This window comes from Myxine glutinosa, chromosome 1, assembly GCF_964187855.1.
Source record: "Myxine glutinosa chromosome 1, kmMyxGlut1.1, whole genome shotgun sequence".
NCBI lineage: Eukaryota > Metazoa > Chordata > Myxini > Myxiniformes > Myxinidae > Myxine > Myxine glutinosa.
The window spans coordinates 171,800,366-171,816,383 of NC_136261.1; the positions used below are offsets into that span (position 1 = coordinate 171,800,366).

Sequence of the window (16,018 nt, forward strand, 5' to 3'; positions counted from 1 at the left end):
AGTTTTGTACTTGTCGAATTATGACATCATAATGGAGGCACCCATGACATCATCATTAACATATTCCACATGGAGAGTTCTTTACAATGAGCCATGTCTCAATTTTTTTCTATGCAGCGCTTTTGGAGATATCGAGGTGCAATTCTTTTCATTTTTTCCAAGATGGCGGCCGAACCACGTGACCGATGACGTCATCATTCATCTTTTTCTCCCCCACTTTATCCCTAGATGACACTCAATATATTTCATCTTGATCGGATGAAGTTTTGTACTTGTCGAATGATGTCATAATTGAGGCACCTATGACATCATCATTAGCATATTTTATTCCCCATGGAGAGCTCTTTACAATGAGCCATATCTCCATTTTTTCTATACAGCGCTTTTGGAGATATAGAGGTGCAAAGTTTTTCGATTCTTCGAAGATGGCACCCATACCACATGACTTATGACGTCTTAATTATCATAAATTATACACGTGGAGTTGCACCTATGGTGAAAATTTCCTGTCAATCGGACCAACAGTTGCAGAGAAAATCATATTTATTCTGTGCGGACAAACAGACAGACAGACAGACAGACAGAAAGACAAACAAACGGACTCAAATGCAATACCCTCTCCTCTGGCAAGGGTTAAAATTAGAATGGCATTCCGTAGAGCACATATATCCGCCAGGCTGAAAAATTTATGTTTCTTTTTATCTCACTGAAAGGCCAGATCTGGATCCGGACCTGAACCATAATCGAATGGGGTTGTTCTTGTTGCCGAACCAACTCATCCGCCAAGTTTTGTCATAATCCGTCCACAACTTTTTGAGATATCGTGCTATATATCGTTTCTGGCCCTATTTCTCAATGGCGAAGAATCTTTACAATTATAGTATCCAGATCTGTATTCAGATCTTCACCAAAATCGAATCATTTCGTCCTTGTCACAAACCCTCCCTCTCCATCGAATTTCTTCCGAATCCCTCCACAACATTTTGAGATATTATTTTCACAGACAGATAGGGAGACAAACAGGTATACAGATAGGGATGCCAACATAATCTCCACCACCGAAGGTTGTAACAAATCCTGTAAGTGAATTTTTAATGCTTAGTGACTTTATATATTATTTATAATGAAATAAAAAACATTTGAAATATTCTAAATATTCAGGTGACATAGCATAACAATTGTGCATTTTTTCATACAAGCAAAACACTTCCCACACATGTTCAGGAACATTAATATAGGTTATTATTTCAACCACATATATCAATTTAATTATTTATAATAGCAGACATGGATTGTCCCCCCCATTGGATGAAGACCCTCTCGTGATCAGGCCGTTGGTGCTCCTATGGTTGGCAGCGAGTGCCCCGGAAGCATTGGTGGAAAGAGAGTGGCAATTATATGTGGGAAAATTGCAAGCTCAGTCAGAGTTGCCCAGATGGCAGAGCACTAATACGGTTTTCCTAGAGGACCTGGGTTCGATTACTGGTCTGGGCATGTCATTTTCCCACATGTATCAATTTAAATATTTATAATCCTGTTCATTAATGTAATAATTTCTAGAGTGTTGAAAGTTCCCAAGAGAATTTTTGCTAAATCATGAAGTAATGGAAAGAATATAGAACTACCCAGACTCCTCCGAGAGCTGGCTATCCGACCCAACTGAGCAAGGACATTGGTCAAGGAGGTGACGAATAACCCAATGACCACTCTGACTGAACTACAGAGTTCCTTGGCTGAGATGGGAGAACCTGCCAGAAGGACATCAGACTCTGGAGTACTTCACAAGTCTAGTTTTTATGGGAAAGTGACCAGACAGAAGCCACCCCTGAGAAAAAGGCACATGACAGCACACCTAGAGTTTGCAAAAAGGCACGTGAAAGGATCTTGGAGCATGAGGCAAAGGATTCTGTGGTTTGATGAGACAAAAATTGAACTCTTTTGCCTGAATGCAAAGCGCTACGTCTGGTGGAAACAGAGCATAGCTCATCACCCATTTAACACCATCCCAAACGTGAAGCATGGTGGAGGCAGCATCATGTTATGGGGATGCTTTCCAGCGGCAGTCACTGGGAGTCTTGTAAGGATAGAGGGAACAATGAATGGATCCAAATTCAAGCAAATCCATGAGGAGAACCCGCTTCAGAGAGCAAAAGACCTTAGACTGTGGCGAAGATGTACATTCCAACAGGACAATGACCCCAAGCATACAGCCAAAGAAACTGGAATGGCTTCAGAACAAGAACATGAAAGTCCCTGAGTGTCCCAGCCAAAGCCCAGAGTGGAATCCCACTGAGAATCTGTGGAAAGAAAGACTTGAAGATTGCAGATGTGCAAAGTTGATACAGACATACCCAAGAAGACTTGTAGCTGTAATCACTGCCAAAGGCACTTCTATGAAGTATTGACTCAAGGGGTTGAATACTTTTCTAAATTAGATATTAATTTTTTTTATTTTTAATTATTTTGTAAATATTTCTTTAAAAAATCCACTGACATTATGGGGTATTATGTGCAGATCAGTGATTAAATATCTCAGTTTAATCCATTTTAAATTCAGGCTGCAACACAACAAAAGGTGAAAACATTCAGGGGGTGTGAATACTTTCTGAAGGCACAGTATATGATTGTGTTGCTTGTTGAGGCAAGACATTAACTGTAAATGTAGAGTACAGCAAAAAGGTGAGAAGTGTTGATATTGAAGTTGGATTTTCCAGCCTGTGGAAGATCACAAGTATTCAGGAAAGTTATTCCTGCTTCCAGATAAGGAGCCCTCTTGTAGTAACCAGCAGTTTCTGGCTGCTTAACTAGTTTTCGAACCATCTCATATTTACAAGTGGTTTACAAGAGGGGGGAGGCTTTTAGGAATGTTCATAAGCTGTCTATACAAGTGGCAAACTGGAGGAGACAGAGACACAGAGAGAGACAGAGACAGAGACAGAGACAGAGAGAGAGAGAGAGAGAGAGAGAGAGCGAGAGAGACACAGAGAGAGACAGAGAGAGAGACAGAGACAGAGACAGAGACAGAGAGAGAGAGAGAGAGAGAGAGAGAGAGAGAGAGAGAGAGAGAGATAGGAGCGAAGAGCCAGTCACATTTTGCGGTGTGGTGTGTTCGTGTGTAACTTGTGTAGCTATGCTTTAATAAGCCCCGGGATAGACAATGCTCGATTGCTGGTTGTACATTGACCGAATAAAAAAACATTGAGTTTTGAGAAAAACAGTATAGTGACCAATTTGGTGATGTCAAAATGACCAATCAACATTTTCATTCAACAAAGAGTGAAAAGGGGAAAAAACAAAAAACCATGATCCATCAAAACAGTATGGAGTAATATGTAATTGGGTCAGTGAAGATAACTTTCATACCTCAGCGAAATCATCAGCCAAAGTGAGGTGGACTGCTGTTCGGTACATTCCGTACAGAAACGTGGAAGTAAACAATTCCATGGCTTAAAGCCAGTGCAACCAGTTGTGTATCATACAACCAGGCGAAAAGTACGCACACTAATCTCTAAGCCTGGGTTGGAATCCCGATCCAGCTATAAACTGTGATCTGGTGTTTCACGGGCAGGGTGATTCATCAATGTGTGTGCCGTCCCTCGTGGTCTACTTTGTATCATGCTATCTTACACTGTGATGTGTGGCCATTGTTGGTTTTTAATTGGAAATGTCTACATTCCATGGAGGGAAATGCTATGGTCAGCATTCATCACCATAACTCAATAAGAGACATTACATTTATTATCTCGTCGTAAAGTGGCAGTACGCTCACACTGCATTTGCAACCTCCTGGATATCAGGGATCCATTTTTGTTAGACTAGTGACACTGAAAATTTTCAATAACGATTCACGAAACAATGCTATAAATGGGGCTACACTGTGTTTCTTTAAAAAAACAAAAACATTCACTGCTGATGACATTTAAACTTAATGACAGCAGGTGATATGAGGGTTTTGGATAACCTTCTGAATCACGAAGACCCCCCAAATCTTGGTTTGAGTGAGGACCAGGAGAGCCAAGCACCCCTTCGCCTGATGATTCTCCTGTCTCCCCCAGTAGGCAGATTGGAAGCCCCTAGATTAGAAGGTGTAAGACAGAGAAGGAAGGGGTATTTGGTTTCTCAAACACACACAAAATACATACATACAGTACATGTCTTCCTGTATAGGACTGAAGCACTCTTACAGGAATATTGTGCCAAATATCCTGTAGTACATTCCACAGTTCTGTTAGGTTTGTTGGGTTCCTCTTGTTTTTCTCTGTTTCCAGGTAATCGCATATGGCCTCGATGGGACTCGTGGCCAGACTCTGGGGTGGCCATTCTAACACTCGGAGCACACCAGCTGGAACCTCGTTCCCCAAATGCATTTTTATGATATTGGGAATACGTTTTGGATCAATATCTTGTTGGAAAATTAATCCTCCTCCGCTTACACAAGTTGTATCTATCTATATCCATCCATCAATATATGTGAAGGTCCACATTCCAATGCCGTGAACATGTCATCACGTCGACGTCATGACTGCAAACCCAGAACTGTTGTTTAGTTCGGAGTATTCAGTACTTCCATTTGTATGATCTCCTGACTGCTTAACAACAACAACGATGCTTCCTTGCTGTGATTGGTGAATGTAGCACAATGTGCCCATGTGTCAGATGGCACTTGTGCGTCCCAAATACAATCTGGCCTCACGGGTCACATTTAGTGGGGCATCATTAGCCAGTGAATAAGCCGAAAGGCTTCAAAGTCACTAGGTGGATAAAACAGCGAAATGTTGCCTTGACGAGCCCAAACAAGGGCGAAACCAGGTCGGCAGCTTCGCTTTTCATCTACTTGCTGACAGCTTTTGACTTTGTTTTCTTGAACTGCCCGGTGCTCTTCTGGGTTTGCAATCATGACATCATCACGGTGTTGGTCCAAGTTGGGAGCATTCAGTATCTCCACATATATATCACACCCTCTTTCAAATGTTTCACCTTTTGTTGCCTTATAGCCTGGAATTAAAATGCATTCAATCAGACTTCTCCCACCTTTATTTACACATCGTAACCCACAACTTCCAAGTGAAAAACAAATTCTACAAATTTCAGAAAATTAATTAAAAATACTAAATTAGAATATCCTGGTTGGATAAGTGTCCACTCCCTGTTATAATAGCAATTTGTGAACGAGAACGGCACTCAGTAGAGAGCATACTCAGTAGAGAAAGGTAGGATTCCACCAGCCTGGTTGGTCATATCGCTCAATGGCGAAGAATCACTTAAAAATTCTACCAGCTGGATCCGGATCCGGATCTTCACCAAAATTGAATCGATTCTTCCTCGTCACACACCCAACCTGTCCAGCAAATCTCGTCCAACCCCATCCATAACTTTTTGAGATATCCTGCTTTGTATCGTTTTTGGTCCCATCTTCCAATGGTGAAGAATCACTTCAAAAAATTAAATAATTCTCATGACAGATTAATATTCAGATCTTCACCAAAATCGAATCGAATCGAATCGTCCTTGTCAGACACCCAACCGGTCCACCAAGTTTCGTCCAAGCAAGGAGGAGACTGATCATAGAGGCCACCAAGAGGCCGATGGCAACTTTGAAAGAGCTACCTCTTATGGCAAAGACTGGTCACTGTGTTCATGTGACAACAATATCCCCAGTACTCCACAAGTCTGGCCTGTACGGTAGGGTGGCAAGAAGGAAGCCATTATTCAAAAAAGCCCACCTTGAGTCCCGTTCGAGGTATGCAAAAACCCACCCCTGAGATTCTGAAGCCACGTGGCAAAAGGTTTTGTGGTCTGTCGAAACCAAGATGGCACTTTATGGCCTTAATGCAAAATGTTCCGTTTGGCGCAAACCCAACACAACACATCGCCCAAAGAACACCACCCCTACTGTGAAGCATGGTGGTGACAGCATCACATTATAGGGATGTTTCTCATCAGCAGGGACTGGGGCACGTGTCAGGATAGAAGGGAAAATTGATGGAATAAAGACAGAAAAACCAGAGAGGAAAACCTGCTGCCCTTAGCAAGAAAGCTGAAATTGGGACGGAAGTTCACCTTTCAGCATGTCAACAACACGGAGCGCACAGCCAAAGCTACACTGGAGTGACTAAGGAACAAAAAGATAAATGTCCTCGAGTGGTTCAGGCAGAGTCCCGACCTACATCCAATGAAAAATCTGTGGCATGACTTGAAGATTGCTGTCCATCAATGCTCCGCACGTAACTTGACTGAGCCTGAACAGTTTTGTACAGAAGAATTGGCAAATATTGTCCAATCAAGGTGTACAAAGTTGGTAGAAACCTATCCCAACAGACTCACAGCTGTAATTGCTGTCGAAGTTGCTTTCACAAAGTATTAACTCAGGGGGGTGGACACTTATCCAACCAAGATATTCTGGTTTTGTATTTTAAATTAATTTTCTGAGATTTGTAAAATTTGTTTTTCACTTGGAAGTTGTGGGTTACGATGTTTAAATAAAGGTGGAAAAAGTCTGATTTAATGCAATTCAATTCCAGGCTATAAGGCAGCAAAATGTGAGAATTTTGAAAGTGGGTGTAGACTTTGTATAGGCACTGTATATATGTATACACACTGTATGCAGTGCTGTGCAAAGTTTTAAATTTATTTATTTTTACGTGATCTAAAGCACGTAATGGTGCAGCGACACACACACACACACACACACACACACACACACACACACACACACACACACACACACACACACACACACACACACACACACACACACACACACACACACACACAATTCCTTCACTAGTTTAACCTTTCGTAAATTCCTTATGCAGCCTCTGCTCCTTCTAAAAAGTTATTTCTCTCACTATTCCATCTTGTTGTGTGCAACTTCCAGTCTTCAGCCTCTTCTCCACTGGCAAATCTGTAGACAAAAACACACAGAACAATGTTCATCAACAAACAGAGGGGAGAGAGAGAGGGAGAGAGAGAGGGGGAGAGAGAGAGGGGGAGAGAGCGAGAGGGGGAGAGAGAGAGAGGGGGAGAGAGCGAGAGGGGGAGAGAGAGAGAGGGGGAGAGAGAGCGAGGGGGAGAGAGCGAGGGGGAGAGAGAGAGAGGGGGAGAGAGAGAGGGGGAGAGAGAGAGGGGGAGAGAGAGAGGGGGAGAGAGAGAGGGGGAGAGAGAGGGGGGGAGAGAGAGAGGGGGAGAGAGAGGGGGGGAGAGAGAGAGGGGGAGAGAGAGAGGGGGAGAGAGAGAGGGGGAGAGAGAGAGAGGGGGAGAGAGCGAGGGGGAGAGCGAGAGGGGGAGAGAGAGAGGGGGAGAGCGAGAGGGGGAGAGAGAGAGGGGGGGAGAGAGAGAGGGGGAGAGAGCGAGGGGGAGAGAGAGAGGGGGAGAGAGAGAGGGGGAGAGAGAGAGGGGGAGAGAGAGAGGGGGAGAGAGAGAGGGGGAGAGAGAGACGGGGAGAGAGAGAGGGGGAGAGAGAGAGGGGGAGAGAGAGACGGGGAGAGAGAGAGGGGGAGAGAGAGAGGGGGAGAGAGAGAGGGGGAGAGAGAGAGGGGGAGAGAGAGAGAGAGAGAGAGAACAGTCACGACTACATTGTACAGTAACACAAACAATACAATTAATTGTACAATAATGGCTGGATCTTCCAACTGCGGTAGTCAATAGCCGGACCGCGTTCCGAATACGGACCACCAGACACTTTTGAATGGACCGAGAGAATGTTTAAAATTTTGTAAAAATAAAACATAATTTTCAGTGTAATCTGATTCGATATCAATATAATCAAGTTAGCATTATTAAAATTAATTTAATATTGTGGCTGTAATGAAAATGAAAAGCTACATGGTCGAAGATTTTTCACAGTGTGGTGGATCTCTATAGCAGTGTCGGTGAATTTCAAAACAAGCTGATCCTCTTCAAAAATGATCTGGCGGAACGAGGGAGATGCTGCATTTTCCTACGTTGCTGCGGCACCTTGTCATCAGTTGTGGAAACTCTTCTGAAAAACTTTCAGCACAGATTCAGCGACTTTGCAAAAATTAAGGACTTATTTGTGTTTGTACAGAATCCGTTTGTTGTACAAGCAAGTGGCACCTGGTGTGAACAAGCAACAACAAAGGCTACAGCTGGAGCTTACAGATCTGAAAGCACATGAAGTGCTGAAGTTGCGACACTCAAATGCTACAATAGAGACGTTTTGGACAGCAATTGTGCTCGATTCCAATTAGCGACAACTGAGGAAGGTGGCGATTAACATTCTGACCATGTTTGGCTCCACATATGTGTGCAAGTCGGCATTCTCAACAATTAACAAAATAAAATCACGCCATCGCTCTGTTTTAACCATTGAACACCTGTGCATTTGCCTCCGCCTCACCCTGAACTGAACTCACTCCAGATTTCAAGGTTTGATTCAGAGGTAAGTGGGGTTTATGGATGTGTTGGTTAATGGTTTTTAATTCTAATAATTCTTTTGAGGTGTTGTGGTCAAATAGCAAACGAGTACCAATGGTCATGACGTCATCTGCATGACGTAATCAAAGGCAAGGTTGTCTCAGTACACAACAGATAATGGCCACACAGCTCGCTCCAGACTTGTCAGAAAGTGAATTTGATGAAGATTTTTCTGATCAGGATTCCTCTGATAGTCAAAATCATTATAAAAACTACCCGCAGCAAAAAATGCTTAATGCCGTAGCAGGTCACGTGGGTAATAAAATCGGCGTTTTTGGGCGTTGGGGCCAATCGAGCATAAAGGGACACCCAAAAACATTAATATCTTCCTTCCGAGATATGTATTCAATAAAACAACAACGATTAAGTGTTAAGTGAAGAAATACCTATCAATTAAACCAAACATGATGTTCTGTGTCTGTGGCCCTTTAAGGTGAGGTGTACATGATTTAATGTATTGTCATAGAATGGAATGTGCAATGAGAATTATGAATATGTGATAATATATGAAGAAGTTTGAATAGTATATAAAGGCTACGATAGTATATGAAGGAATAGTATATGAAGGCTAGTATATGAAAGGGAGGGGATGAATAAGATAATATATGAAGAAGATTTAATGTATCGTCATAGAATGGAATGTGCAATGAGAATTATGAATATGTGATAATATATGAAGAAGTTTGAATAGTAATGTTGCATTGGTGGGTTGAATGACAGCTTGGACGCATCTGAGGTTGTGGATCAATTGATGTGGGTACTCTACAATTGTGGGTACTCTACAATTGTGGATCCATGGCTGAGGTTGTGGATCAATTGATGTAGGTAATCCACTGTTGTGGATCCATGGCTGAGGTTGTGGATCAATTGATGTAGACACTCGACAATTGTGGGTACTCTACAATTGTGGATCTATGGCTGAGGTTGTGGATCAATTGATGTAGGTAATCCACTGATGTGGATCCATGGCTGAGGTTGTGGATCAATTGATGTGGGTACTCTACAATTGTGGATCCATGGCTGATGTTGTAGATCAATTGATGGAGGTAATCCACTGATGTGGATCCACGGCTGAGGTTGTGGATCAATTGATGTAGGTAATCCACTGATGTGGATCCACGGCTGAGGTTGTGGATCAATTGATGTAGGTAATCCACTAATGTGGATCCACGGCTGAGGTTGTGGATCAATTGATGTAGGTAATCCCCTGATGTGAATCCACGGCTGAGGTTGCGGATCTGCTGTTTGGAGAGGTTCTGTGCTGAAAGGATCAAAACCCCAAGAAAGAACGGTGCCCAGCTGATGATCCAGGTAGTCAGGAAATCGGTCTGTTGCTTATGGGTGAAGTTTATTACTTTAGGAAAGGGAAGCAACTATATTTTGAGGCTTAAAATTAAAAGAACGTTGAATATAGGATGTTGTGAAATTAACATCTTTTTTTTTTGCATACATAGTCAAGGCTCATGGAAGAGCTATAACACAGAACAGATAACAGCTGGTGGACTATGTGCATCCCGCAGATACTTGGTGGTTGGTGGGGGGGGGGGGGGGGGCGGGTGCAACCTGGGCAGAGGGTGCAAGACCAGAAAGGAGGCGGAAGGAGACAGGGACACCACTGACCTGTCGCCGATGGCGAAGTGATGGGCCCATAGACATAGCTTCACATTGTGAGAGATTCCAATGATCTTGAAGGGCTTGTTTTCCATGGCATTAAACAGAGGAAGGTGTGAAGCAGGGGAGCCAGCTCAGAGGGGAGAACAGAATTCCACCAGAGGAGAGAGCAGAAATCCATCAAGCTGCAGATGAAAGCCTTGTAGTAGGTGGATCGGAGCTCAGGTGTGGCAAGGAAGGACTTTGCAGAAGGAGGATGTTCAGTTGGCATCTGGCTTTGGAGGCCAAATTTGAAATATGACTTACCCAAGAGGGATCATGGCTGAGAGTGAGACCCAAGAGCTTGAGTGGCTGAAATTCTTTGAAAGGGTTGTTGAGAAAGTAGATGGGAGGATTTGCAGTACTGTCCTTTCGGGGAAAGAGATTGAGTGTGTGGGATTTTTCCAGATTAAAATACATATTCCAAGTGTTTTAACCAGTTTGTGATTTCTTCAAGGTCTGAAGAGAGGGAAGAGGCTGCTGCCTGTCTGTTAGAAGGATGAGAGATGTCACTGCAGAGAGTGGAGTCAGCAAAGAAATAGAGGGTTTTCCAGAGAGTCAGAGAGATCGTTGATGAAGATTAGGAATAGGACGGTGCGTAGAACACTGTGGCACTCCAACCTTGACAGGGAGAGGAGAAGAAAGGGTTCCGTTGAGAGCCACACATTGGTCACTAGAGTGGAGGAAGTCAGGAATCCAAAAATGGAGTTGACCTTGGATTCCATAGGCAGACAGTTTGGAGAGCAAGGCAGGATGCCACAATGTATCGAAAGCTCTAGATATGTCCAGAGAGACGTCCATGATCTCATGTCTGATATTGAGGGCCTCCATCCATTGTTGGGAGACTAGAAGCAGCATGTGCAAGGTGGACTGACCAGGTCTGAATCCGAATTGATGATCTGAGATGAGGTCATGTGAGAAAAGGAATGATTTTATGTTAACTGTGATGATTGACTCGATGACCTTGCCGATGATTGGAAGTAAGCTAATTGGTCTGTGGTTAAGGTAATCCGTTTTTGCACCTTTTTATGTAATGCCGTGATGCTGGCTGACTTCCAAGCAGACGAAAGATTACAGAGGACAAATGATAGGGTGAAAAGGGCAGAGACCAGCGCAGTGGCAGGAGAACAGGTTTTTAGGACTCGTGAGCTGATGCCATCTGGCACAATAAATAAATAAAATTGTGAGGAACAGACATGAAAAAGAATGACCTGCTGTGGTCACAACTTGCGACACAAAATATATATTTTTCGCCTCCTCTGTCCACTCAACCTCCCCCCTCCACCCCCCCCCCACCCCATCCTTGCTGTTGAACGTATTATACAATTCGTCTCCGAGAGTCTTCAGTTTGGTTCAATATCAATTACGAGTCTGATTGATAGCTGGATCTGGTTTCAAGGAAAGAATAAAAAAAAACATTTCCTCACGGCTCAGCTTACACTCTCTAAGCTGTCTCATTAATCTTGTGCCGTGTCTGTCCCGTGTTCCCATGTGAATGAATAAGATTAGATAGATAAGTTTAATTGTGATTCTGAACAAGGGGTTTACTTTATATTTGTTCCATCAGTTTCGTCGTGTGTGTGTGTGTGTGTGTGTGTGTGTGTGTGTGTGTGTGTGTGTGTGTGCTTTGCCTGTAAAATGTTATATTTTGTTGGTCAGGTAGTGTGGTAGGAGGTAATTTGAAGATTTAAAAAACAACGTGAGACAAACTTACCAAGCACATGTGATGTCATGTTGGATGACACAAAGGAGGAAGGTGGTAGCTGATAAACAGAAGGGCGAAAAAGTTGAGATAAGAAACAAGATATATTTTTCTTTTTATATCTAAAATTAAAGTAATTAAGCTCGAGACTTTAAAACAGAGCAATTCAATAAAATGGCAGATTTTTCAATCAGATCGACAGTTGATGCTGCTCCCTTACCTCCCAGGCCTCATTCCCTTGCCTCCCCAGCCTCTGTTTTTCAATGTTCTCCCCTGTTTCATCTCCTTGCTGTATCCCAAAACCTGTAGAGGACTGTGGATTGGAAAGGGAAGTTTGGGTCTGGGAGGGAGGCGCCGCATTACCAAATCCCAACGGTGGGGAAAGGTCAAAGCCTAAATAGCCCATGGTACTCCTGTGTGCAACTCCTAGATACAGTTGCTGATGTGGGACGAGGGGAACAAATTGCGAGAGATTAGAGTTGGGTGAAGCTGCCGCAGAAGTAGAGTAGCAGCATCCTGAAACACAGGCATTGGAGGGAGTTGTGCTCTCTCTCTCCGTTTCACGCACTCTCCAGGGAGGAATAAGATTTACAGCATATTTGGAGATGGGCCGATCTGATTTAGGGGCTGATTGGACTCGAGTTGAAGGATAAAGAGGAGGAAGTACTTTTTGGTCGAAAGGGAGGGGAGGAAGATTCTGAAATCTGGAGTGATAAGGAGAGGGACAGCAAGAACAAAGGGGGGAGGGATATCAAAGTGAAGTTGATATTTGTGTTCCATTTCCTTCATCCATTATAACTACATAACAAACTTTTTTTGTTACACCAGCTCAGGCTATATCCTCATTTTCCTTTCACTTGTTAATCTCTTTGTTCAACATGTACATTTCAGCATATTTAACAAATCAACTCAAAAAGAAAACAGAAAAAAAGAAGAAAAAGCAACGATGACCTCGACGAGCGAGGATACTGGGCAACCCTGATTTTGAGAGCACGCATGTATGACAGTGGCCCTTAGGTTGTAGTGACTTGCTCGATCCACATCACCACTTCGAGAAGAGCGGAAAGTGTCAATTGTGCCAGAAGTTGGTTGACAGAGAGAAATATTCGGACATATTTTATGGTCGACTCTTATTCCCTTCCCCTGTTACAGGAGGATGTTCTGGATGATTATGGGTCCGACCATTGTACTGTACTTGGCTATTAGTTTGGCATAGTTAAACTATCAAGTACCTGTTGAATAAGTAAAATGGTACAACTTCAGCCTGTGTGCTATTACACTGAATTTCACATACGTTGTTTTATATATAAAATAAACTAATGGATTTCCAGAAAACAAAATTCAAACGACACGCTACATGGCCTTTACAATTTACCTGCATCATTTATTATTTGAAAATGACACAAACACACTCTATTTCTAAGGATCCAAAAAAAAATTACGATGTGGAGTTGCCAGTCAGCACAATGTTCCAATTGAAGGTTGTTGTGTTCATTGATTACTCATAGCTCAGCTTACATTTGGGTCTGGGATGGAGGCGTCCCGATTATCAAATTGAGACAATTGAGATTACCAAATTGCTCATTGAGAGTAAGGGTTGTGGAAAGCATGAAACGAACATTTTTCTCATTTTAAATGCCACCGAAAATTGAAGCCCAGCTCTCAATGAACTAACAAGTTGCCAGTTTGCAACAATTCCCGTATCAACTACAAGTCGGAGAATGTTAAGTGCCGCAGAAAAGGAGATGAATAAACAGAAGAACAACTTACACCACCAATCGTATTCTCACCATTCATCATCAAATCAATACATGATCATCAAATGATGCTTTGTCTGCCCTAAACACCCCTAACCCAATCTTTTAATCTTTGGAAAGTCAACTCCAGAGACCCCCACCTCTGTCTTTCTGTGATCTCCGGACTCAGGTGATTGTTGAGCGAAGTGCTTCCCCCAGATCCACATCCTGATGCCACAACACAACTCAAACCTGGTGAGGAGGGGTATCCACCTGCACTTGCCCTCACAACACAGTCTCTTCCATCTAAGGAGCCAACGTAGCAGGTAGAAGGTGATTGAGATGAGGATGATGTAGGCAATTCGAAAGTCAATCTTTCACTTCCTCCCTCACAAGCAAACCGAGGGAACGAGGCAGGGGAGTGGAGAGAGTGTGTTTGAAGAGGTGGTGTGTTGAGTGGGGTATTAAAATGATGGGGGGAAGCTGGAAGAGAAAAATAGAGAAAAATAATATTAGTTGTTGTTTTACTTATACTGTCACTCAGCAGATGATAGTCATCCTTTTTTTCCCCTCTCACCCTCCCACCACAGGTAAAACGTTTTTTGCATCACAGAAGATAGCTTTCTCAGCTCTGTGGGGATTTTCTGGTCAATAAGCCGATCTCAACAGACTTAAGGTCAGAAACATCCAAGTATTGCATATGAATAAACTTTTGATAAAAACATGCAACACGACAAAGTTTCATTTTGTCCGTAAATTGTAAGCAATTTAATTACAGACACGTGAAAAAGTAAGTACACCCCGTGCAAAGTTTTGACTTTTTCAACATATTTCAACATACAGCTATTTGATCTTCATTTCAACAATATTGACAGATAAAGGAGATATAATATAACAAATATCATGAAACATTTACATTTTGTAGTCCATTGTATAATTTAAATAAACATAAATGCAAATTTCGCATGTGGAAAAAGTAAGTACACCCTTACATTTATCACCACTTCAAATACCTAAAATTAGAATCAGGTGCACCAGCTCAGGTGCAAATGATGAGAACATCGTTAGAGAGGATCTTGAAGGAACCTGTCTTATTTCAACCTCAGACATTTAGTTTGGTTTGCTCTTTGTTGTTGAAGTGTGCGGCGACACCATGACTAGATCAAAAGAGCTCTCCGAGGCCTTCAGCAAGAAGGTTATAGGATGCCTACGAGTCTGGGAAGGGATTTAAAAAGATCTCCAAACAATTTGAAATCAATCATTCGACTGTCCGGAAGATCATCTACAAGTGGAGAAGATTCCAAGCAACTGCCAACTTGTTCAGGCCAGGCCGCCCCAGCAAGTTCAGCCCGAGAGCAGACCGCAAGATGCTGAAAGAAGTCTCTAAGAACCCCAGAATGTCATCACGGGACCTACAGGTAGCTCGTGCCACTGTTGTCAAAGTGCATGACTCTACCATTAGAAAGAGGCTGCACAAATTTAATCTACATGGGAGGTGTGCCAGGAGGAAACCTTTGCTGTCCAGAAAGAACATCAGGGCAAGACTAAAGTTTGCCAATGAACACCAAGGCAAAGACCAGCACTTTTGGAACAATGTGCTCTGGACAGATGAGTCAAAGGTCGAGCTATTTGGCCACAGTACCAGAAGACATGTTTGGCGAAAACCAAAGACAGCATTTGACCACAAGAACCTGATACCAACTGTAAAGCATGGTGGTGGAAATATTATGGTTTGGGGCAGCTTTGCTGCATCAGGGCCTGGGCAGCTCACCATCATAGAATCCACTATGAATTCTTCATTGTACCAGAGGGCGCTTGAGGATAATGTGAGGCCATCTGTCGGAAAGTTGAAGCTCAACCGAAGGTGGACCTTGCATCATGACAATGACCCTAAACATACCAGTAAATCCACCAATGAATGGCTGAAAAGAAAGAAATGGAGAGTTCTGGAATGGCCAAGTCAAAGCCCGGATCTAAATCCCATCGATATGTTGTGGGGGGATTTCAAATGAGCTGTGCATGCAAGAAACCCCTCAAACATCGCACAGCTGAAATAATTTTGCATGGAGGAGTGGGCAAAAATTTCTCCCAGTCGATGTCAGAGACTGGTAGATAGTTATAAGAAACGCCTACTTGAGGTTGTTTCTGCCGAAGGGGGCAATACCACCTATTAGAGCCAGGGGTGTACTTACTTTTTCCACATGCAAAATTTGCATTTATGTTTATTTAAATTATACAATGGACTACAAAATGTAAATGTTTCATGATATTTGTTGTATTATATTACCTTTATCTATCAATATTGTTGAAATGAATATCAAATAGCTGTATGTTGAAATAGGTTGAAAAAGTCAAAACTTTACATGGGGTGTACTTACTTTTTCACGTGACTGTGCATTGACTGTTAGTGCACTTACATTATATATGACAAAAAGTTTCCACAGGATTGAGCGGTGATAGCTTGAAAAAAACATGGTATTTCCTACTACCAATA

At 42.7% G+C, this 16,018-nt stretch overlaps 2 protein-coding genes across 4 annotated transcripts in view; one reads left to right on the plus strand and one right to left on the minus strand.

Annotated features, from left to right (window-relative positions):
• The window catches only part of LOC144892621 (uncharacterized), a 41,234-nt gene that overhangs the window by 14,936 nt on the left and 10,280 nt on the right, over nucleotides 1–16,018 (plus strand). The window contains exon 2 of the mRNA XM_078780031.1: nucleotides 14,115–14,200. The gene's annotated coding sequence lies outside the window, so the exon portion shown is untranslated. The remainder of the gene's footprint in view (nucleotides 1–14,114; nucleotides 14,201–16,018) is intronic.
• Nucleotides 1–16,018, minus strand: part of LOC137431226 (serine/threonine-protein kinase SIK3) — a 197,947-nt gene that overhangs the window by 3,949 nt on the left and 177,980 nt on the right. For all 3 annotated transcript variants that reach the window (XR_013623822.1, XM_068122328.2, XM_068122321.2), the window contains exons 20-24: nucleotides 13,686–14,007; nucleotides 12,009–12,492; nucleotides 11,801–11,849; nucleotides 6,849–6,904; nucleotides 3,962–4,073 (exon numbers count right to left, since the gene is read on the minus strand). Coding sequence is in view for 2 of the 3 variants with exons in the window: in XM_068122328.2 (XP_067978429.2) it covers nucleotides 3,962–4,073; nucleotides 6,849–6,904; nucleotides 11,801–11,849; nucleotides 12,009–12,492; nucleotides 13,686–14,007 (1,023 nt within the window). In the remaining variant the exon portion in view is untranslated. The remainder of the gene's footprint in view (nucleotides 1–3,961; nucleotides 4,074–6,848; nucleotides 6,905–11,800; nucleotides 11,850–12,008; nucleotides 12,493–13,685; nucleotides 14,008–16,018) is intronic.